Below are 24,456 nucleotides of genomic sequence, written 5' to 3' on the forward strand. Positions count from 1 at the left end.
AGTAGATTGAAAAGGTATAAGCTGATTCCTGCTGGAGGATAGGTAGATTGTGGATAAACTGAACAACTTCTTGTTACCTGTCTCTTCACTGTGGAAAATGTTGGGCTTGACCTTGGTTCAATTTTTAAAGGCAAGTTGTTTGAAGAACTGAATCAAATAATGTTCTATGGCTAATTGATAAATTAAAAAATTAACAAATAACTGGATATGGATGGTATACATCCAATAATTTTAAAAGAACTAATACAGGATGTCAATAAAGGATGCTCAAGGCCCATTGACTGTTTATACAGCTGCCATAGAGAAAATGAACTGTAGACTATGGACAATGCATCAAAGAAAACAAAAGAGCTATAGGTAAATAACACTTTCTCAGTGCACTGATTCATTAAATCCTAGCAGACACTGAAAAAAAGGGAAAAACTGGTCTAAAATTTAACTTTATTTGTGAAAAACTTTTTGACTTTTTATTAATCTGGATTTTTAAAAAGGCTATAATTAAGGCCAAGGTTTTTATTTCCCCTTCTTTAAGTCTCTCATAACTCTTTCAAATTAATTTCTTATCTGAGATCCTTTTAAAAAAAACATGCTTGGCTTTCCCCCCTCAGCTCATGTGCTTTTAAACTGCAAAATCATCTATTCCAGAATTATTATAATCCACTAGCAAATGTAATTGGGATTCCTGGAGACATTCATTCCTGCTGTAGGAAAATGCCATTCCATCAATATTGCACCTACTTATGACAAGTGACCCAGATAGATATCTTCCCTCCACCTTTATTGCTGCTGCAGCTATTTGTAATAAAGTCCTGTTCTTTCACAGCAAGAAATGCATAGTTCTAAACAAAGTACCACACCTGTGTCTGGGCTGTACTATTTCAGGCTGCAGGTAGCAGCTCGTGTAGCTGAAGAATGATATGCGCAAAACATTCCATATATGCAGAAGATTAGATGTCCATTTTGTCTAGCGAAGACTTTCTCCTGAACATTTTCTACATGCAGGGAATTCTTTTTATATAAGACCATGAAATTTTGTGAATTTCCTGCCTGCAATCTGATGTGGTACAGCCCAGATAGAAGTTTACTATACCAGTAAGAATTAGGTCATAATAATCACTGTAGCTTAGGAAGGAGGTTAAAAATCTCGCTTTAATCAAATTGATCTGAAAGGCCAAAAGAAATCACAATCAAATGTAATCCCTCTCCATGGAAGCATGTAATCTATGTATGAGGATGTATTTAGTTTTGCAGAATTTTAGTTGCATTTTGTGCAGAATATGTGAATACTTAAAGAACAGGTGGTTTCATTGCTGAGTTTATTAAGGTGAAATCTGGCAAAATTGCAACTTCTTTTGTTTTTAATTTTTAAAAAATCATTTTATTTTAGCTTCATTTTTATATCCCAGAAAAAGATCTCTAAACACAGATGCATCCCTTAGCAATATTGTACAGTAATAGGAAATACATTGGTGAGAAAGAAGGAAATCAGAACCAGAGAGGGACTTGTATTGGAGGCCTTGTACTGGAAAGCCATGTATATAAGAAAGGAAGGAAATGCAGCAAAACTTCAAAAAAACTCACCTGTGGATACTGATGCACCTTTCAGTCACCCATGTTGAATATGATAGTAAACCCAGATTGCCTTGACGTGCCTTCCCTGTCTTTCAAGGGCTGTTTTTGCTTTCGATGACCAGTAGGTTGGATTCTGCCTAGATCTTCACAGGTTGGGGGAACAGTTCCATCCTGGTGTGGCAGCTCAAATGCTGCCCCCCCCCCAAAAAAAAAACAATGCTGCTGGAGGACAGAAGACCCTCAGAAACCGGTGTGAGGGGGATCCAAGATCTCCTGTGGTAAAGGGAGATAGGTATGAATCACCATGGGCCCTCAGAAGTTTAGGTGGGATCCAAAGATATACTTTCCCACTTCCCAAAAGTGCCATTTAGCTTGTAAGGGAAGGATTTTTTTATGCAGATGCAATTTTTACCAGGGGATGTTGCCAGAAACATGTTTGCAATATTTCACTGAGCTTTTCTTGAGTCACAGCATTACCACCCCAGTAGACCAGTGATTTATTTTCCATGTATAATGTTATCAAATCTCAGTGTTTGAATGAGACTTTTTAAAGGCTTCCTTTTGCCGTTTGGATGCTTCGCATTTATTATTTCAATGGAAGGGTTAAAAACAGCATCACTCCATCACTACTATGGTTATTTATCACCTGAAGTCTTCTGTCTCATTGGATCTTATATATTTTCTTTCTAGCTGCAAATATTGAAAGCTCTCCAGCAGCAGCTGATATTGGAGTCATTGGAGGTAAGACTATGATATTTCTAGAACAAAGACTCTATTTCAGAGATTGTTTTAAAGACGCAAAACATGATTCTCCCTCTGAGAGACCGAAAAAAACCTACCTAGTCAGCTTTCTGCAGATATCAGCATTGCACAGTACCTTCTAAATTCTGCCCATAATCCTAAAAATTTGGAATGTAATTCAGGCAAAACAAACAAACAAACCCTGAGATGCCTTGCAAGACACTGCTATTTAAAAGGTTTCTCACACAGGGTATGAGAGTTCCTCAAGTGATTTTGGGATATCATTGGGAGCAGGGAATAGCAAATTTGGCATTCAGTATTTGTAACAAACTTATAAACAGTGATGACTAAGATTCCCCACTGCTAGAAACCTTCAGAGATGTTATAGAGCCAAGCTATGAATGGATGTTTCATAAGCATTAAAAAAAAAACTGGACAGGACTCTGATTCGGATTAGGGCTGTATTGCAGGAAGCTTCTTCTCCTCGCTGCTATTTCAGTTATTTTAATGCCTGCCACAATCACCTTCCCCAAAGTGGGGAAAGGTTTGCTAAGAAAGGATACTCATCTTTTCATTCGTTATTTTTATTTGTTTATTATCATTTACAAAAATTATATCCTGCCTTTCTTCCCTCACAGGAGCCACCAAAGCGGCTAACAAATTATAACACACATATTAAAATTGTATTTTGTGTGTGTATAGTACTATCAAGTCACAGCCAGACATACCAGCAACGGGCTTTCGAGGCAAATTAGAAGCAGAGGAGGTTGGTCATTGTCTTCCTCTGCAGAGTTTTTTTTGGAAGTCTCCCAAGTACCAACCCTGCTTAACTTCCAAGAAGTTCAAGACTGGGCTGTATCATGCCATCCAGGGGAATATCTAGGTAAAATGATGCCCAGGGCTCAGTCTGGATTCCACGCTCCACTCCACAGCTGAGGGAGAGACCTGCAAAGAAAATACACCACTCCTGGCATGAAACAAGTCCAAAAGAGCTCAGACAGGAGAGGTGAGAAGCCTAGCATGCAAGATCATGCCTGTTCTTCCTGCCTGTCCTGTCCCAGCCCATAAAGGCTCAGATAGGAGAGGTGGGGGATGGGACAATCTTGCATGCCAGGCTAAGAAGCCCAGAATGCAAGATCACTTGCCATGGCTGCCTCTCCACCAGCCTGGCCATGGTGGTGGAGCTCTGCTGACCCCTGGCTTGGAAGAGTCCTGGAGGCAGGTGGACAGAGGCGTACCTAGGCAAACCTGAGCCCCCGGGCAAAACCTGAGTTGGGTGCCCCCCCCCCCCATGGGCAGCCACCCTGAGCCTCACCTGCTGATTGCTGAATAGCTGCTTAGGTGCTGGGCGGGCTGCCCTCCCCTCGCGTGACTAAAAATCTGCCATCGTGGACTCCCCATGACCGGGCCGCCGGGCCCTGGTGCCCGGCCTCCCTCCTCTTCTGACTGACTCCTGGCTGGCAGGCGGCAGCTCCACAGGCCGCAGCGCCAAGTCCACGCCGCTGGCCAGGAGAGGCGGTGGAACTTAGTAAGACAGCGCCTCGGCGTTCATTAGTGCCTCTCGAGCGCCACCGGGCCGCCATCCAAGGGCCAGCCGCGTGAGCAGGAGGGCAGAGCCTCCTCAGACCGCCAGTTTCAGGCCGCTTCAGACTACGCTGGCCGCCACTCGCTTCCACCGCCTCCGGCTCCCCTGAGTCCCGGTCAACGACCATTCACGGCCCCTGCCCTGGAGCAGCCGTCGCTGCCACCCCCCGGGGTCCTCCACATCATGCTGCCGCGGCGGCGCCTCTGCCGTCCGGGCTGGCTTGCCGCCCGCCTGCTTCCTCAAGGCCTGCACTCAGGCCTCCCGCCCCAGAGCAGCAGCAGCCGCCGCCGCCGCCAACCTCCGCCTGGGAATCCCAGCGCCGCCTCTGCCGGCCGGCCTGGCCCAGCCGCTTCCTCGGGGTTGCCCTCCTGCTGCGTGGCCCTCGGGCAGCGGCGGACCGCGAACCGCGAGGCCCAGCCGGCGGCCGCCGCTCGCTTCCACCGCCTCCGGCTCCTGCTCGCCTTCTTGAGAGCTGCACAGAAGGCGAGCAGGAGCCGGAGGCAGTGGAAGCGAGCGGGGGGTGGGGGGGGGGGGGGGGGGGCGGGGGGGGGGGTCGGGGGGGGAGGGGGGGGGGGGGGGGCGGGGGGGGGGGGGGGGGGGGGGGGGGGGGACCCCCGGGGTCCTCCACATCATGCCGCCGCGGCGCCGCCTCTGCCGTCCGGGCTGGCCCGCCGCCCGCCTGCTTCCTCAAGGCCTGCACTCAGGCCTCCCGCCCCGGAGCAGCAGCCGCCGCCGCCGCCGCCAACCTCCGCCTGGGAATCCCGGCGCCGCCTCTGCCGGCCGGCCCGGCCCAGCCGCTTCCTCGAGGTTGCCCTCCTGCTGCGCGGCCCTCGGGCAGCGGCGGTCCGAGAACCGCGAGGCCCAGCCGGCGGCCGCCGCTCGCTTCCACCGCCTCCGGCTCCTGCTCGCCTTCTTGAGAGCTGCACAGAAGGCGAGCAGGAGGGGGGGTGGGGGGGGGGGGGGGGGGGGGGGGGGGGGTTGGGGGGGGGGGGGGATGGGGGGGGGGGGGGGTGTGGGGGGGAGGGGGTGTGTGGGGGGTTGGGGGGTGGGTGTGGGGAGGGGTGGGGGGGGTAGGGGGGGGGGGGGGAAGTGGGGGGGGGTGGTGGGTGGGGGGGGTGGGGGGGGGGGGGGGTGGGGGGGGGGGGGGGTGGGGGGGGGGGGGGGTGGGGGGGGGGGGGGGTGGGGGGGGGGGGGGGTGGGGGGGGGGGGGGGTGGGGGGGGGGGGGGGTGGGGGGGGGGGGGGGTGGGGGGGGGGGGGGGTGGGGGGGGGGGGGGGTGGGGGGGGGGGGGGGTGGGGGGGGGGGGGGGTGGGGGGGGGGGGGGGTGGGGGGGGGGGGGGGTGGGGGGGGGGGGGGGTGGGGGGGGGGGGGGGTGGGGGGGGGGGGGGGTGGGGGGGGGGGGGGGTGGGGGGGGGGGGGGGTGGGGGGGGGGGGGGGTGGGGGGGGGGGGGGGTGGGGGGGGGGGGGGGTGGGGGGGGGGGGGGGTGGGGGGGGGGGGGGGTGGGGGGGGGGGGGGGTGGGGGGGGGGGGGGGTGGGGGGGGGGGGGGGTGGGGGGGGGGGGGGGTGGGGGGGGGGGGGGGTGGGGGGGGGGGGGGGTGGGGGGGGGGGGGGGTGGGGGGGGGGGGGGGTGGGGGGGGGGGGGGGTGGGGGGGGGGGGGGGTGGGGGGGGGGGGGGGTGGGGGGGGGGGGGGGTGGGGGGGGGGGGGGGTGGGGGGGGGGGGGGGTGGGGGGGGGGGGGGGTGGGGGGGGGGGGGGGTGGGGGGGGGGGGGGGTGGGGGGGGGGGGGGGTGGGGGGGGGGGGGGGTGGGGGGGGGGGGGGGTGGGGGGGGGGGGGGGTGGGGGGGGGGGGGGGTGGGGGGGGGGGGGGGTGGGGGGGGGGGGGGGTGGGGGGGGGGGGGGGTGGGGGGGGGGGGGGGTGGGGGGGGGGGGGGGTGGGGGGGGGGGGGGGTGGGGGGGGGGGGGGGTGGGGGGGGGGGGGGGTGGGGGGGGGGGGGGGTGGGGGGGGGGGGGGGTGGGGGGGGGGGGGGGTGGGGGGGGGGGGGGGTGGGGGGGGGGGGGGGTGGGGGGGGGGGGGGGTGGGGGGGGGGGGGGGTGGGGGGGGGGGGGGGTGGGGGGGGGGGGGGGTGGGGGGGGGGGGGGGTGGGGGGGGGGGGGGGTGGGGGGGGGGGGGGGTGGGGGGGGGGGGGGGTGGGGGGGGGGGGGGGTGGGGGGGGGGGGGGGTGGGGGGGGGGGGGGGTGGGGGGGGGGGGGGGTGGGGGGGGGGGGGGGTGGGGGGGGGGGGGGGTGGGGGGGGGGGGGGGTGGGGGGGGGGGGGGGTGGGGGGGGGGGGGGGTGGGGGGGGGGGGGGGTGGGGGGGGGGGGGGGTGGGGGGGGGGGGGGGTGGGGGGGGGGGGGGGTGGGGGGGGGGGGGGGTGGGGGGGGGGGGGGGTGGGGGGGGGGGGGGGTGGGGGGGGGGGGGGGTGGGGGGGGGGGGGGGTGGGGGGGGGGGGGGGTGGGGGGGGGGGGGGGTGGGGGGGGGGGGGGGTGGGGGGGGGGGGGGGTGGGGGGGGGGGGGGGTGGGGGGGGGGGGGGGTGGGGGGGGGGGGGGGTGGGGGGGGGGGGGGGTGGGGGGGGGGGGGGGTGGGGGGGGGGGGGGGTGGGGGGGGGGGGGGGTGGGGGGGGGGGGGGGTGGGGGGGGGGGGGGGTGGGGGGGGGGGGGGGTGGGGGGGGGGGGGGGTGGGGGGGGGGGGGGGTGGGGGGGGGGGGGGGTGGGGGGGGGGGGGGGTGGGGGGGGGGGGGGGTGGGGGGGGGGGGGGGTGGGGGGGGGGGGGGGTGGGGGGGGGGGGGGGTGGGGGGGGGGGGGGGTGGGGGGGGGGGGGGGTGGGGGGGGGGGGGGGTGGGGGGGGGGGGGGGTGGGGGGGGGGGGGGGTGGGGGGGGGGGGGGGTGGGGGGGGGGGGGGGTGGGGGGGGGGGGGGGTGGGGGGGGGGGGGGGTGGGGGGGGGGGGGGGTGGGGGGGGGGGGGGGTGGGGGGGGGGGGGGGTGGGGGGGGGGGGGGGTGGGGGGGGGGGGGGGTGGGGGGGGGGGGGGGTGGGGGGGGGGGGGGGTGGGGGGGGGGGGGGGTGGGGGGGGGGGGGGGTGGGGGGGGGGGGGGGTGGGGGGGGGGGGGGGTGGGGGGGGGGGGGGGTGGGGGGGGGGGGGGGTGGGGGGGGGGGGGGGTGGGGGGGGGGGGGGGTGGGGGGGGGGGGGGGTGGGGGGGGGGGGGGGTGGGGGGGGGGGGGGGTGGGGGGGGGGGGGGGTGGGGGGGGGGGGGGGTGGGGGGGGGGGGGGGTGGGGGGGGGGGGGGGTGGGGGGGGGGGGGGGTGGGGGGGGGGGGGGGTGGGGGGGGGGGGGGGTGGGGGGGGGGGGGGGTGGGGGGGGGGGGGGGTGGGGGGGGGGGGGGGTGGGGGGGGGGGGGGGTGGGGGGGGGGGGGGGTGGGGGGGGGGGGGGGTGGGGGGGGGGGGGGGTGGGGGGGGGGGGGGGTGGGGGGGGGGGGGGGTGGGGGGGGGGGGGGGTGGGGGGGGGGGGGGGTGGGGGGGGGGGGGGGTGGGGGGGGGGGGGGGTGGGGGGGGGGGGGGGTGGGGGGGGGGGGGGGTGGGGGGGGGGGGGGGTGGGGGGGGGGGGGGGTGGGGGGGGGGGGGGGTGGGGGGGGGGGGGGGTGGGGGGGGGGGGGGGTGGGGGGGGGGGGGGGTGGGGGGGGGGGGGGGTGGGGGGGGGGGGGGGTGGGGGGGGGGGGGGGTGGGGGGGGGGGGGGGTGGGGGGGGGGGGGGGTGGGGGGGGGGGGGGGTGGGGGGGGGGGGGGGTGGGGGGGGGGGGGGGTGGGGGGGGGGGGGGGTGGGGGGGGGGGGGGGTGGGGGGGGGGGGGGGTGGGGGGGGGGGGGGGTGGGGGGGGGGGGGGGTGGGGGGGGGGGGGGGTGGGGGGGGGGGGGGGTGGGGGGGGGGGGGGGTGGGGGGGGGGGGGGGTGGGGGGGGGGGGGGGTGGGGGGGGGGGGGGGTGGGGGGGGGGGGGGGTGGGGGGGGGGGGGGGTGGGGGGGGGGGGGGGTGGGGGGGGGGGGGGGTGGGGGGGGGGGGGGGTGGGGGGGGGGGGGGGTGGGGGGGGGGGGGGGTGGGGGGGGGGGGGGGTGGGGGGGGGGGGGGGTGGGGGGGGGGGGGGGTGGGGGGGGGGGGGGGTGGGGGGGGGGGGGGGTGGGGGGGGGGGGGGGTGGGGGGGGGGGGGGGTGGGGGGGGGGGGGGGTGGGGGGGGGGGGGGGTGGGGGGGGGGGGGGGTGGGGGGGGGGGGGGGTGGGGGGGGGGGGGGGTGGGGGGGGGGGGGGGTGGGGGGGGGGGGGGGTGGGGGGGGGGGGGGGTGGGGGGGGGGGGGGGTGGGGGGGGGGGGGGGTGGGGGGGGGGGGGGGTGGGGGGGGGGGGGGGTGGGGGGGGGGGGGGGTGGGGGGGGGGGGGGGTGGGGGGGGGGGGGGGTGGGGGGGGGGGGGGGTGGGGGGGGGGGGGGGTGGGGGGGGGGGGGGGTGGGGGGGGGGGGGGGTGGGGGGGGGGGGGGGTGGGGGGGGGGGGGGGTGGGGGGGGGGGGGGGTGGGGGGGGGGGGGGGTGGGGGGGGGGGGGGGTGGGGGGGGGGGGGGGTGGGGGGGGGGGGGGGTGGGGGGGGGGGGGGGTGGGGGGGGGGGGGGGTGGGGGGGGGGGGGGGTGGGGGGGGGGGGGGGTGGGGGGGGGGGGGGGTGGGGGGGGGGGGGGGTGGGGGGGGGGGGGGGTGGGGGGGGGGGGGGGTGGGGGGGGGGGGGGGTGGGGGGGGGGGGGGGTGGGGGGGGGGGGGGGTGGGGGGGGGGGGGGGTGGGGGGGGGGGGGGGTGGGGGGGGGGGGGGGTGGGGGGGGGGGGGGGTGGGGGGGGGGGGGGGTGGGGGGGGGGGGGGGTGGGGGGGGGGGGGGGTGGGGGGGGGGGGGGGTGGGGGGGGGGGGGGGTGGGGGGGGGGGGGGGTGGGGGGGGGGGGGGGTGGGGGGGGGGGGGGGTGGGGGGGGGGGGGGGTGGGGGGGGGGGGGGGTGGGGGGGGGGGGGGGTGGGGGGGGGGGGGGGTGGGGGGGGGGGGGGGTGGGGGGGGGGGGGGGTGGGGGGGGGGGGGGGTGGGGGGGGGGGGGGGTGGGGGGGGGGGGGGGTGGGGGGGGGGGGGGGTGGGGGGGGGGGGGGGTGGGGGGGGGGGGGGGTGGGGGGGGGGGGGGGTGGGGGGGGGGGGGGGTGGGGGGGGGGGGGGGTGGGGGGGGGGGGGGGTGGGGGGGGGGGGGGGTGGGGGGGGGGGGGGGTGGGGGGGGGGGGGGGTGGGGGGGGGGGGGGGTGGGGGGGGGGGGGGGTGGGGGGGGGGGGGGGTGGGGGGGGGGGGGGGTGGGGGGGGGGGGGGGTGGGGGGGGGGGGGGGTGGGGGGGGGGGGGGGTGGGGGGGGGGGGGGGTGGGGGGGGGGGGGGGTGGGGGGGGGGGGGGGTGGGGGGGGGGGGGGGTGGGGGGGGGGGGGGGTGGGGGGGGGGGGGGGTGGGGGGGGGGGGGGGTGGGGGGGGGGGGGGGTGGGGGGGGGGGGGGGTGGGGGGGGGGGGGGGTGGGGGGGGGGGGGGGTGGGGGGGGGGGGGGGTGGGGGGGGGGGGGGGTGGGGGGGGGGGGGGGTGGGGGGGGGGGGGGGTGGGGGGGGGGGGGGGTGGGGGGGGGGGGGGGTGGGGGGGGGGGGGGGTGGGGGGGGGGGGGGGTGGGGGGGGGGGGGGGTGGGGGGGGGGGGGGGTGGGGGGGGGGGGGGGTGCGGGGGGGGGGGGGGGGGGGGGGTGTCGGGGTGGGGGGGGAGGTGGGTGATGTGAGGGGGGGGCTGGTGGGGGGGGGGGCCGGGGGGGGGGGGGGATGGAGGGGGGGGGGGGGGGGGGGGGGGGGGGGATCAGGGGGGGGGGGGGGGTGGGGGGGGGGGGGCCCCGGTCAGTAGGGAAGTGCCCCAGAAGGCACTGCGGCTGCCGCAGTGTCTTCTGGGGCGCTTCCCTGTTTCCTGACTGGGGAGCGCCGCCGCAAAAGGCAGTGTGCTGCTGCGGGCCATTGTCCGTAATCGGGACAATGGCATAAGCCCAGCGGGACGCGGGACACTCTATGCAAAAGCGTGAGTGTCCCGTGAAAATCGGGACGGATGGTCACCCTATCCAAGTATTTAATACCTTACTGACAGCAAAAAATATCTGCCCTTCACTATTAGTGTCTTGAATCACCAGTAATTTCTATAGATGGAAGAGCTTCCACCTAGTGAGTATGACTTGTTGGAATCCCCTTTCCTGCCCTCTGAAATACTATTCTGGCCAGACAGGGAGTGCCCAAGAAAAGTATGAGGGAGAAGTTGGAGGTTTGCATCAGAATGGGGAATTGACAGAAATCACCCTCCCTTTCTGTCCACAGAAATCCTCCACTGAATCAAAGTGAGTATTTGCATTTCTCCATCCACTTCTGGATGGAAAAGTATAACAAAGTAACCAAAGTTTGAAGGAAAAGGATCTGAATTTGTTGAGTTTTTTTAATTTGTCTTGCCTGGACTGGGAGAAATGAACAAATGTCTTGTCATTACAATGTCAAACTCCCTTTCTAATGTGTTATTATCTATGCATGTTTTCTTTTTGATGGATCAAACTGAAAGCACCAATTTAGGTTTTTTTTTTTAAAAAAAGCACATACGCAAAAACAACCTGTGCTATTTGGAATTAATAACAGAAAGAAATTTTCAAATGTGTCTTGTTCTCACAGGTGTCATTGCTGCTGTGGCTCTTGTTTTGATTTGTCTCTTGGTAGTGATGCTACACTACATGTACCGGCACAAGGGCACCTACCACACCAATGAAGCAAAGGGAACCGAATTTGCTGAAAGCGCAGATGCAGCTTTGAAAAATGACCCTACCCTTCAAGAAGCCATGGATGAGAGCCGGAAAGAATATTTCATCTGAGAGCAAAGGCAGCCCCACTGAGACACACTTAGTAAGTCTCTCCTTCTCAAGGGAATCGATCAAAGGCACTATATCAAAAAGCACCAGGATATGAAGATTGCACAGAGGAAAACAAGAGGACTAATTGAAATATTGCTGTTTGCCCTCAAGAAGAACTAAACACCAGGTCCTTGGCTGTTTATTTGATTTGATTAGCAGCACAGCTCAATTCAATAGCAGATCAAGAGAAACGAAAATAAATCTCAGGATAAGTGATTAACTGGAAGCAGATAATAACATCAAATGTCAAACCTTGACATTTGGCAAAAATAGCAAGTGCCAATGGAAAACATCCTCATATCCATTGATCCGTGCTGCATGGTTACCATACCTGAAAAGGAAGTTTAAGTCACAACAAAACAAATGTGATGCATAAAACTAGATTCTGGCAGAAGGCCTACTATCTTGTTTTCCTAAACATGCATAAACTAGTCACTGTGAAAAAAAAAATGCAGATACCACCCCCCAAGTAACAAAACAGCATTATATCCTGAATTTTGCAAAAAAACACAAACACTGTGGGAAAATCTTGGCAAAAAAGTTTTTTAAAGAATTAGTATATATGTTGGGTGATGTCAGATTCTTCTTTGAGCCAGCATGGGGTAGCGATGAAGAGCAGGTGGATTCTAATCTGGAGAACCGGGTTTGATTCCCCACTCATTCAACTGATGGCAGAGGCTTATCTGGTGAACCAGATGTGTTTCCCCACTCCTGCATTCCTGCTGGGTGACTTTGGGCTTTGACTCTCTCAGCCCCACCTACCTCACAAGGTGTCTGTTGTGGGGAGAGGAAGGGAAAGGAGTTTGTAAGCAACCTTGAGTCTCCTTACAGGAGAGAAAGGTGGAGTATAAATCCAAATTCTTCTTCTTCTTTGTTGGAAAGAATTGACTTGCTCAGCACTTCCCCTGGCTCATTTCTTTATCAAACCCTATTATTATCTGTCTTGGAGTATAGATAATCTTTTAGAGCTCTTCTCAGATTGTATAACTGCCTTTATGTATCTGGCTTGAACTGTTTATCTTTCATGGTGGTTTTACATTGCCACCTCAGTGTTTGGTGAAATGGTGCTTTTTCAGCCCAGGATAATCTGCACACGAAAGAGCTATTGAGATGACCACAAATGCCATCATTCATGCCCACACATAATCATTTGTCCTGTTACTCTGAACCATTCCTCCTGCTTCACTGAAAGAAGACTGAGATTTAAGTGCAGTGTAGACTCATCATTAAATGCTATCTAAACAAAACAAACCTGCACAGGCTGAGTCTGCACTGGGTATACAACTTAGGTCTGGCCAACTTCTGACCCACCAAGTCAAACATACCCCACCAGAATTGTTACCTGCTATGTGTATCACCTGTCCCTCCACGTGCAGGCATTAGAAGCAGGAGTTTATCCAGTGCTTGCTAAGCCATTATTGGTGGCCAAAAATTAGGTAAGATTGTGTTGTTATATTGGAGGCCATTCAGAGGCGAAGCAAGGGGGGAAAGCGCCCAGTGCACCGGGGCGTCCTTCACTGTCGCCCCACCATGCCCCCACCATGCCCTGGAACACAGAGGTGCATGCCCAGTGTGTCATGCGCACCCCCTTTCCCCTTGTAGCTACACCTTTGAGGCCATTGCTATATGCTACTCTCCAGGCCATATCATACAACAGCTAGCAAGGCTTTTTAAATTACATTTTTAATTTCAAAAAGTCTTTAAAACACTGCAAGACATAGAACAATAATGCAAAAATTTGAAATCAATAAGAGTCTAACAGAGCATTGGAGATTATTGGCAACATTCAGCTAAAAATAGAAATGACAAGATAGCTAGGAATGTCCCATCATTGTGAGGTTCCTGAAAGTCAACAGAAAAAGTGTGAGATGGATTTCCCTATGGAGGAAATTCTAGTCTTTCAGTGCCTTTGTTGAAAGAGCTTGCACCATGGATCCTTTCAATTCCATGCTTTGTATTAGATGTTCCTTGGAGTGTAAATTGTTGGCATAAAAACTCTGCATGACTGGGAAAATATATGTGGCAAACGATTCTAAATGTTGTGTCTTCCAGACAGAATCCCCTGTAATGTGGCTGTCAGTTCAGTGCAGTGGAAATGAGGCTTCTACATGGTGGATTTACTTGCACTTCCCTAGCTTTTCTCCCTACAGGTGCCATCTCCCCTGCACCACTGAGAGCCTTTAAAAAAAATCTGCAACAGCTACGTTGCTCAACCATTATGCTGTTATGCCAGTCTATCTACTAGATCCTATGAATTCCCACCTTCCATTTTTACAAAAATTTCTATCTTTATTTATTGTGGAGATAAAAGGGGGAAAGTGTGTTTCAGCACTAGAAAAGACTAGAAACTGAATTCTTAAAATGAATGTGAAAATTTCAGAGGGCCTGGTAGCTGGACTGGTAGAACATTATAATGCCACAAGCAGGGGACCTGAAAGTACTTCTTTGGGGCATCTTATTTTCCACTTCACCACTATTTGCTCTTTTCTTTTCTTGAAAGACTCTTAACCTCTACTCTTTGGGTACTTCGTTTCTCCTCTTCCCACCTACCAGCCAATCTGTCTATTTCTGCCTTTCTGTTCAGCCTTCCTTCTTTCCCTCCCTTGGCAGCCTCTCTTCAGGAAAATTACAGCCCAGCTGTGCAGTGCCAGTTGCTGGACCAGTCTCAGCTGCACAGTACCAAGCTGCTGGGCCTGAGTGAGTCATTGAACTCATGTGATAAGCCTGGCCCCAATGGGTCCCTTCCCTAAGGCCAACATAGTCTCGGAAAGGGCCCTGCCTTTTACAGAGAGAAAACAAGTCTGGAAGGATACTTCGTGGCTGCCTAGCAATGGCCACTGAGGCCATTCATTTCTTAAAGCTGCAGGTGCTGCTTTATTATTGGGGAATGGTTAACCCCCGATATGTGTATGAGTGTGGTTATTCAGATTTCAGATTTTTTCTGCAAAGATGGGGTTTTTTGAGGTTTGTAGAAAGATCTTTCATGTTGGTTCTTGGCTCCGGTCAATGGATTTAAGTGACACTGAGAATTGGATATATTGATAATAATCCTCTAGATAGTGTCAATTTTAATTTAAAAAACCTGAACCTCCCTGGGGGCACAAGAAAGAAAATGACAGCTGTGAGGAAAAAGGATAAGGGAAAAGACACCACAGTGGTCAGTACCTTTGGAAGCACTGGGTATAGTCCCCATGGAAGGCAAGAAACATCAAAGGTAATTTGAGAAAACATGTAGCACAGGGAGCCCATGAGAAGTCATCAAAGCTCTATGGATACTCAGAAATAATCTGCTGCAGTTGGGAGCCCAAACTGGAGTTTAAAAAATGTGGAAGTCACCAGTTTCAACCAAAATGTGGAGAGTTTCCACAAACAAGAAACGTTAATACATAGATGGGCCTTTTGTGTTTCAACCGGTTGAGAGAGGTAAAGGTGAGAAAATCAATAAGGCAATAAAAACTACCTACAGGTGACTATTTAAATCTTCCCAGCAATAAAAATTCATAATAACAGGCAAAGTCCTGGCCTGTCTTTGAAATGTGAGTTGAAGTTAAGGGGATATAAATATTTAAAATAAAAGTAAAAAGGGGATAAGAACACAGTAAAAGTAAAAAGGGGATAATAACCAGCAATCTTACTCTTGGAAGGGGTGCCTGATACTGTTCATTCAAAAAAATTGCCTTATGGGCCTGAACACATCCTGCATGATTCAAGCACCATGTTTGTCGTGGTACTTGTTACCAGCATCTATACAAAGTATTCTGTTACCAACTTTTGTTTGACTCATACATCCTTCTGAACCAGACTTCACTTTTTCCGGATCCCTTCACTCCAACTGAGCCTTTACTTATCTACAAAAATAAGTTGCTTTTCATCAGTAAAGGGTAGGATTCTCAAGCTGATCGTTTTCAGTGAGGCAACATATATAAAATAAAACTGATTCCAAATCTGTGTTGTGTCTCTGCAACCAAACAAGCTTTTGACACTACGTTAGCCATTTATTTCATTCGCATTTATTCTTTTCTTTTTGTTGATATTATTAACATAACCAAAGAAAAAGTTCACATGCCCAGTTTTGACCATTGCTAATTATCTTTTTGACTATTAAAATAAAGATTCAACATTGAAGTGTCTATTGGTTTTCTTTGAATGCTTTGTTTAAGCTGAGATGTTCGTCCTTTATTTTTCAAGTGGGCTAGCTTTTGAGGGGGGGAGGCTGGGTCAGTAAACAGGACAGAAACAAAAAGACCATGGCTCTCCATCTCTAAGAAGAAGAAAATTCAGATACTCATTTCTACACCTAAGCGCTTGTGCAGATACACACACTCATGAAGGTGTTAACTCTTAAGGGTATTCAGGCAAGATGAATTTGCCTGGGTACCACATTTGTGTCTGTGGCATGCGTAGTGAGCATTAGTATAAAAGATGTACCTTTCATCAAATCCATTTGGCAAGGTGTTAATCAAATCCATTCATTTGGGGCAATATAAATCGTACGTTGGCAGGCACAAAATAAAATAATATAAATAATATAATAATATAAATAAAATAATATAAATTGTAGGTTGACAGGGCTGATTTAGGCTGTGCCCATTGAAAGTGCCTGGTGTTTGAATGTGCCTTTGTTTTGTGGATGCCACAAAACCCAGAGTTGTAAATAAAATCATATAAAAATGTTTTAAAGGTGGTGCTTAGTTTTTTGGTTTTTTTCAGTCCTCTGTCTAAAGACTGCATTGGTGTTAGAAAGTGGCATTATTTTTGGTGTAGCACTGTGTAGTCTTTCTCACTGTGTAGTCTTTCTCAGTGCCTCCCCATTACAACCCACCTCCTCATGCAGATTGTGCTTTCTGTCCCTGGTATTATGGGAAGGGGTAATTTTTTTTCTGTGGCATTCTGTGAATTATAAAGCACCTGCAGATGTTGGCCACCACAGTGAATCCCATTGCTTTAAGTTATTGAAATTAGAGAGAATGCTATGCATCTCAAAGGTTAATTTGTCTTTTCGTTTTTCCCATCTCACAAAACACTAAACCACCCACTTGCTGGCTCTGTACTTTGAATGGAAGCTCCTAATTGATTTTTAAGAAGATGGGAAATCTTCCAGTGGTCAACCTTTTTCATTATCATGCAGCCCCAGAAGTCAACAAATAGGATGAAGTGTTATAAGGGGTATATCCAGACCAGATGTTTTCAACCTGAGGGAATATTATAATTGAATGTTTATGCACCAATGTGGGCTAATTTGTATACACAAAGCAATCTGGTTGTATTTTTGCAAAGTAGGTTGGTTGTCTAATGATCATTTTCAAGGCATTAACAAACTTTAGGCCAAATCCTTAGACAAGCTTTCTTATTGCACTGAAGGCCTGTGCAGGAAATGAACACATAGTTCTTTGTTAAACCAAGGCAAACACTATATGTTACATGGAATTCCATCATTTTTTTCACATTCATTTTTAACTCAATGAGTTGAGATGTCTATGGCTTTGGAAAGGGCAAAAAACAATGCATAAGGGAAAACTGTTTCTACACATGTGGGGAATACAGCAGCCACCAAAACTTACCTGTATTTTTCCTACATAGGTGTAAAAAACAGCTTGAGGAGGGCTATTTAAGTTGATAGAAATAGTTCAGTGCTGCAACCTATAAACACCAGCTCTTCAGATACAGTCAATCCAGCCCATTTTGAATTATCTTTCATACCAACAACTTTCTTGGTATTACTCTAGCACATTTCTGTTTTTTCCTTAAGGTTAGTCTATGGAATAGGAAGCATAGCAGGATTTATGGTCCAGCAAGAAAGATTAGTCTTAAGAATGCAGAGATCTATTTTGTATTGATGTGAGGTCTGTCTGCAAGATCATTCACAGGTTGTGCAAAAAGCCCATAGAGAATGAAATGTGGAAAAATGTTCTTGGGATCATGTACACCACACCTAACTGTGTTCATTCGCCATAAATGTGAACAAAATTTGACACAGTTTGTGGTGGTAATTCTGATAAACAGGAAAAAGCAGATAAACTGCAATTGGAGTGAGGAAAAATAAGTGAATGAGGCTTCTTATTCCTTTCCAATTGTATGATTCTCCTTTATGAAACAGACCAGGAAATAGTTTGGTTCTGTTCGGTTTGGTTTCCTCTTGGGTCAAATTAAGAGGTGATTCACTCTGACATTAAAAGCACAATCTTAAGCAGGTCTTGTCAGTAGTAAATCTCTTTTTATTCAGTATGCCTTTCTTTCAGGAAAGAGTTATTAATTGCAGTCTACGGCCCATTATGCATGGAACACTTATTTCAGGGCTCTTAGCTGTGCAGTGGGGCTGTAGCATGACCTCCTCACATTTCTGTGTTTACATCTGAGGAGGCGTTTACTGCCTGCCCACAGCTGCTTGCTGAGGTCTCATTGGGCCTCTGCTTTTCCTGTTTTTCTTAACTCTGTCAATCTTAAAGGCACCCAGTAATTGCAAGATGAAGGGCTTTGTTAAAACTTTTTAAATTGCAGCAATATCAATATGTCTGGAATGGCAGTTATATCAATATTGTATCCCCTTTCCAAAAATAACCCCCCCCCCCAAAAAAAGAGGCAAAGTGATTCCCTGAACCGCACTCTACTGAAGAAGGGGAACAAGTCCTAGAACTGACAAAAATACTTCACATTTCCTTCAATGTGAAGGAAAAGAAATTCCACCTAAACATTAGGAAGAACTTTCTGGACATCAGGGCTTTTCGACAGTGGGATTCACTTCCTCGGAGTGTGGTGGAGTCTCCTTCTTTGGAGGTTTTTAAACAGAGGCTGGATGGCCATCTATCAGTAGTGCTTTGATTGTGTGTTCCTGCATTGCAGGGGGGTGGACTTGATGGCCCTTGTGGTCTCTTCCAACTCTATGATTCTATGATTCGAATAAACTTTAACTCTATTTGAACCTGCCCCAGTCTTATCTAGTGCCTTGAGAAGGGGTTTGCCAAGAGTTAAAATAACAGGCTCCCTCCATCTTCTGGGACAGTTATAGGGTTGATTTTTAATACTTTATTAAACCTCACATTACCACCTGCAGCAGCTCAGTCCCTGAAAAAGGTGGGAAATCTGACAAGCCTGGTCAAAGAATCATTTGCTCTCCTCAGTGAATTGAGAAGGAGAAGGGGTCTGTTGTAGCTTCAGAACCCAATGCAGAAAAGTTCAATTGCAAAGTGTCCCCACCATTTTTGTCTCATTCTTTCATCTCCTTCCAGTAATATGGCTTATTATGTTCAGGATGGTTAAATAATCTAAACAATGCCAGTATCATTTTTGAAAAAAAAATATTAGTCTTTTAATCCTCTCACGGGATTCTTAAAGCAGGGTGCTTTTTTGGATAATTGGTGGAAAGGCAATTTAGAGAAATGAAATGAATACGAATATTAAGCAACCCCTCCTCCAATTCGGTGTGAACAGGATTAATTTAGCACCATATAGCAGAGCAATTATCTGAAGCACCATTTGTTTCATGATTTTAAAATCTTGGCAAGCTTCCTGTCTTGGAGTCCCAGCATTGCTGCTGAAATGATCCTGTTTATGCTTCTCTGCAAGAGATAACTGAGAATCACTTTTCATAGCCGCTTAATAGTATTTATCACATTATGTGCATTTGTGGTTTCATCATGGCTTTATAAGTGCTGGACTACTGCCAAAAAGCAGTGGGTGGGCATGCCTTAAATGCCATCCTGTCACTCACTGAAGTGAAAAGAATGCTGATGGTACATACATTCTGTCACCTTTGATTGCTGAACCTGGATTTGATTTATATTATCGCAGGCACTTTCACTCTGTTTTAACAATATATTTTCAAGCATCATTTGGACCATTCCAACAACCTGCCATTTGCTATTAATGTACTCATCTCTATGAAGACATGCACAAACCTCAGGCCAGATTGCATTTTTCAATCACCCAAAAGCAGACTAGCATGCAAATTTTTAAATAATTCTTTTCCTTTAAAAAAAATCCATAAACACTGAAAGTTTTTGCTCATGCTGGGAAAGTAGCAGTGCCCAATATCTGCATAATTAACTTTAGGTAATCTCTGGCCAAGCAGTCGCTTGTAATATGATGCGGCTTGTCATATTGTTGGATGAAAGAGGATACTGATCATTAAACATGTGCAGTTAAAACATCATGAATCACAGTTTGACCCAAGGAATCCTGTGCTTGGGATTATCATAAGTTCTCTGAATCTAATAATAAATGTAAAGAAAAGCAGAAGAAATAGGATCTATACAGATTTTTTTTCCTACATCAGATATGGTCAGACAATTTCTGACTAGCCTTACTTCTGATATTAAAGAATCAGAGTCCAGTTTTTTTTAAAAAAAATCATCTGGCATACTCCAAATCCAGCTTTTTTAAAAGCACACCTGAGTAATCATTTCTTCTCTTTGAAAGATAACACTAGCAAAAATAATCTCACTCATGACAGATTATAAATGAAAGAGTTGAGCAAATTTGCATTGTTTCTTCTCACTAAAGCCAAATCTTGTAACATTAAATGGGGCAGAGCAGATCACAGGAGATATCAGGTAGATGAGGGTGGAGGAAGTTACCATTCTGTAGGCAGAGTTGCAAACATGTTTGGAGGGAAATGTCATGTTCCTTTAGTAGAAGTTTCTTATGTATAACTGGAAAACTCAAGCATTTCATAGCATGGAGGTTAGTAACATCACTTAATAAATGTGTGTGTAAAGTGCCATCAAGTTGCAGCCACTCATGGCAACCCACTAGGTTTTTCAAGGCAACCGACTAACAGAGGTGGTTTGTCATTGCCTTCCACTGCAGAGTGACCAGGTATTCCTTGGTGGTCTTCCATCCAAATACTAAGTAGGAATGACCCTGCTAGCTTCCGACATCTGATGAGATCCAGGCCAGACTCACTTGGTAAACAATATCCCATTAAGCCTCTATTAAAGGGGAGTAGTGCCCCCCCCCAGTTGGCAGTTCCAACAGAAGCCATTTAAATTCACATGAGAAGTATGAATATATGTATGAGTTTTTCCTTCTTTTTCTGGGATCTTCAAGGTGAGGGTGTTGGGAATATCTGGTTTTTTTAAAGAGTGCACAGGTGAAAAGTGCTTCCCTCATCTGGGTTACATTGCGGTACTGTGCACTCTGAAGCTTTCACTGTTTTGTTTTTTTCATTTTCTTAGTCATAAGGCTGAGGGGAGGGGATGATGACCACACAAGTGAAGGTGTTGAGTAGGGCAGAATTTAGTTCCTCTGACCTATACACTCTTTTGTGTGTGTGTGTGTGTGTGTGTGTGTGTGTGTGTGTGTGTGTGTGTGTGTGTGAGAGAGAGAGAGAGAGAGAGAGAGAGAGAGTGAGTGTGTGTGTGTGTGTTAACAAAAGAGACCCACTACCTTAGATTTTCTTTGCACCTGAACCAGAAGAGTTGCCTCTTTACCAGACTTCTCCCCTTTACTAGAGTTAATAGGAGATAGGGAGAAACTGAGAAAAGAGTCATGGTTGTATCATGCTCACAGTTCACCCATCAAGTTTATACAATAGACGGACACAAACCTAAGAATGTTTTTCTGGCATGAAATTTATGCCACTTTTCCCCTTTATATACCAGAGGCAACCTCTGAAGGAAATATCTCCATTTCCCCAGCAAATTTCTTTCATTCCTGCTCGTATGTAGATTTTTATAACATAGAAAGTGAGACTAAAAGCCACAAAGATCAGTAGCTGTTCTACCGGAGTGCTTCGGTGAGCAGGGGACATGGGGGTTAAACAAGAAGGTCTGGGAGAAACTGTCATTCGATGCTCCTATCCCAGAACTGTCTCCTAAAGTCCAGGTATCCAACTTCTTTTTAAAAATGTATTTCTTTATTCAAAATATGCATACCCTACAATTCTTCGTGGCTCAATGCAGCTTGCAAATCATAATTTAAAACATATAATAAAACTCTAAATAACCCCCCTTCCTCACAAAGATGCCTGTTGCTTATACCCCATTCAAAGTATTGGTAAATAAAATAACCTTGCAGCATCACCTGACATTAAAGATGGTGCCTTCCTCATCTCCTCAGGGAGATTGTTCCACAAAGCAGGAGGAAGCTACATTGGAAGCGACACAAGCTCTGGTTGATACCAGGTAGGCTAGTTTAAGAGGGAGAACAACCAGTAGGTGGCAGCCTGAGAACTGCAGCTGTACACGGTCATATTTAAGATGATTTTATGAAAGGGATGACACATTGCACTTGATTGCTTTCCTCTTCCCCTCCACTATATTTTCCCATTTTTATTCTGCTTCGTAACTTTGTTTTGTACCATATTCCTTAGCCATTAGTTTTTGCAGGTTTGCTGGGCTGTGTGGCTAAGGTCTGGTAGTTTTAGCTCTGAATGTTTCACCCACATCTGCAGCTGGCATCTTCAGAGGCATGTCATGGTACTGTCAAGTCAGGCAGAGCAGATCATAGAGGGTACCAGGTATATGGGGGAGAAAAGTTCCCATTCTGTAGACAGAGATGCAAACAGGCCTGGGGGAGGTGGGGAGAAAGCTAAAATTACCAGACCATGGCCACACAGCCCAAAACCTCACAATAACCAGTAGATTCGACAATACATTTCTTAGCCATTATTTTAAATTGTAAACCTATTAGACAGAAAAGTGGTGGGCAAACGTGGTAAAATACTCGTTAACAATATACATGAGTTACAACACATATATTAAATAAAAAACACCTTGTTTACTTTAATTCTTCAGCATATCCCAAATCTTTTTTTTTTCTACACAAAAAAAATCAACCTTTGCCAAATGAACTTGTCAATGCTGGAAAAGAATTTGAAATGTTATTTGTAAATACATCTGAAATTCAAATGTTCTGGTGGCTGTTAAATCATTATGGCTGCCCTCATCAATGCTTGTATTAAAGGGCAGCATCTGCTTGTAGACAAGCGCTGATATAAAAGAATTCTGAATCTGTTAAAACCCAAAATAAACAACATGTGTTGCAAAGAACACATCATTACATGAAACAGAAGAAAAAAATGTTCTTTCTTTTTAAAATGTAATTGTGTAGGCTTTGGAGAAGAACAGTTTTAACAATGAAGAACAGGGATAGGCAACTGGAGGCCAGGGAGGGGATTCAAAGCTTTCCACTTGGCCCAAAGCATTTTTAGAGATATGTAACACTCACTCACACACAGCTCTTTGTCAGGATCCTGTTCATGTGTGTGGATCCTGTGGCACCATTCCACAGCCCATTACTCCTCCTCCCATTCCTGCCCCAAAATTGGCTGTTAGGTCAATTTGCCTAGTAGGATAGAAGGATCTGCAGGGTCCATGCTAATATTTCTGGTCTTGCTCAACAGAAAATATTTAAAATATGTTGCTAGACAAAGAAGTAGAAGGACAAATATTTGCATGTCATAAATATTCACATTAGTGTCATTCAACATTATTCCCCCAATACCAAAATATTTAAGAAGTAAAAATATAGTACATCCTCTTTCTAAGATAGCGTTTCTCAAACAGGCTGTGTTGTGTCAGCTAAATTGGTACTGCTGAAAATTAGCCTCACTATTAGGAACAAAGTCATGTTTTTTTTCCTTTGCTGAAGGCATCCACATCAGAACAGAACTCACTTTTCAGCTCTAGTGTCAGGCTGGGGCCTTCAGTCTCTCAAGTTCTTCAAAAATATTTGCAGAACCACTTTTCTCTTTTATAAATCCACCTACCAGCTCAATTACACACTCAAAAGTAGCTGCTCAAATGCCTGCCTGTCTATCAAGTCCAATCCTGCTCTGCAAGAGCTCAGTCTTTCCACCACTATAGCACTCAATTAGTGAAATGACCTACCCAAGACAGTCTAAAGAGCATCCTCTATCTCAAAAGTCCGCACAAATATGAAGACAATCCTTTCAGCTGGGATCTGGAGAATGACATGTAACTAGGCCTTTAGTAAAGATTTGAAGCTGGATCTCTCTGGTCCTAGTCTGGCACAGAAATAATTGCCTGGTTCCGAGAGAACACTGCCAGTAGAGGCCACTTGGATTTCACACACAATGTTGTGAAAGGAAGAACAGCCACCAAATGGTGGAAGCCCCCGTACAATCAGGCAGCACGTGGGCAGACCCCCTAACCCTGGGTCCAACAGGAGGCAGCTGGCAGGCAACTGAGAGGGCCTGCCCTCCCTCTGCAGTCCAAACCACCCTACCCACCAAGCCAGGGGTCCCAAGGAAGAAAAGTGAACATTTCCATAGTTCCAGAACACACTGAGTTTTTTATTTGTGTAGTTTCAAAAAACTTTTTAAAAGAACATTTTCCCCCATGCGCTGATCTGACACTAGATATAATGAGAACGAAAAGTGCCTGCACAGACAGGAGACTGCAACCAAAATATTAAGAGGCAGGAGCAAGAAGTAAGCTAGGGGGAGGCAGTCAATGGTCATGTTCCCAACCCCACCAATTTACAGCCATTTCCCACAGCTGGAGCAAGTGTAATTGGCCCTCATTCCTTGGCAGGTAGGTGGTCAAAGCATCTCGTACATCCCTGCCCTTTGCGAGATTCGTCTCATCATGGGGGTTGTACTGCCTCCTTTCCTGTGCCTTCACTGAAATCTCTCGCTGTTCTTCCAACTGCATCAGCAGTGCTCCAGCCCAGGCCTCACTCTCTGGAGCATCATGGTTCTTGCTCTCACATATGTTGTGCAGCACAGCACATACTCCCACGACTGGGTTGACAATGTGGGCGTCACCTGGAGCCTCGTAAGAAGGCAATGCCACCTGGCCTTCAGTCTTCCAAATGCCAGCTCCACCACATTCTTTGCCCAGGAAAGTCTGTAATTGACAGTATGCTCCCTTGCATCATGAGGGGGAGCATAAGGCTTCACAAGCCATTTCCTCATGGGAAATGCACCATCAGCCAGAACTAGCAAGGGAACGGCAACCCCCTCTACAGTCAGTGTCGGATTCCCTGGAATAAGCGTGGGTGAAGTGACATTCCCTGAAGATGTGGGCATCATGGCTCCTGCCTGGGTGTCCAATCTCAACTTCGAAGAACCATCCCTTGTGGTTGCAGACTGCCAGAAGGATTCCTGATGGGAATAAGGCATCCATCCATGGCTCCCACACATTGGGTAAGTAAATCCAACTGAGTAAATTCCACCTGACCTGTTGAGAAAGGCATGGGAAAACATCACTCCACAGAGCAAAAAAATGCCACGAGGGGGAAGGAGACTCGACATGTGTGAGCACAGCGGCTCTGAGGAAGGGCAGCCAAGAACTCATACAAGAGATTACTGACACAAGAACATAAAGCGAGAAATGGCTCGATACACACAGTTTCTGCACAAAGGGGCCAACCCAGCTGGACACAAGAATCCACGTACCTGTTCCACGTTATCCGCAAAATGGACCACCCTCCTGAAGAGCGCGACCCTCACAGCTAGGCAGAATTTATGTATGGCTTCTGTTGCCAGGCCAACACCAAACTACTGTTTCACCTGTTTGGGCTGGCCAGATACCAGATACCCATGCTGATTATCATCTCCACCAGGAATGAAGCCCACATGTTCGTGTCCTGGTGC

The 24,456-nt window shown here is 53.4% G+C and overlaps 1 protein-coding gene across 1 annotated transcript in view; it reads left to right on the plus strand.

The window, feature by feature from the left end:
• The window catches only part of GYPC (glycophorin C (Gerbich blood group)), a 38,973-nt gene extending 27,545 nt beyond the window's left edge, over window positions 1-11,428 (plus strand). Inside the window, exons 2-3 of the mRNA XM_048486455.1 lie at window positions 2,263-2,313; window positions 10,663-11,428. Of these exons, the coding sequence (XP_048342412.1) occupies window positions 2,263-2,313; window positions 10,663-10,859 (248 nt within the window). The 3' untranslated portion in view covers window positions 10,860-11,428. The remainder of the gene's footprint in view (window positions 1-2,262; window positions 2,314-10,662) is intronic.
• Window positions 11,429-24,456: the final 13,028 nt, after the last annotated feature.

Source organism: Sphaerodactylus townsendi, linkage group LG02, assembly GCF_021028975.2.
Source record: "Sphaerodactylus townsendi isolate TG3544 linkage group LG02, MPM_Stown_v2.3, whole genome shotgun sequence".
NCBI classification, from domain to species: domain Eukaryota; kingdom Metazoa; phylum Chordata; class Lepidosauria; order Squamata; family Sphaerodactylidae; genus Sphaerodactylus; species Sphaerodactylus townsendi.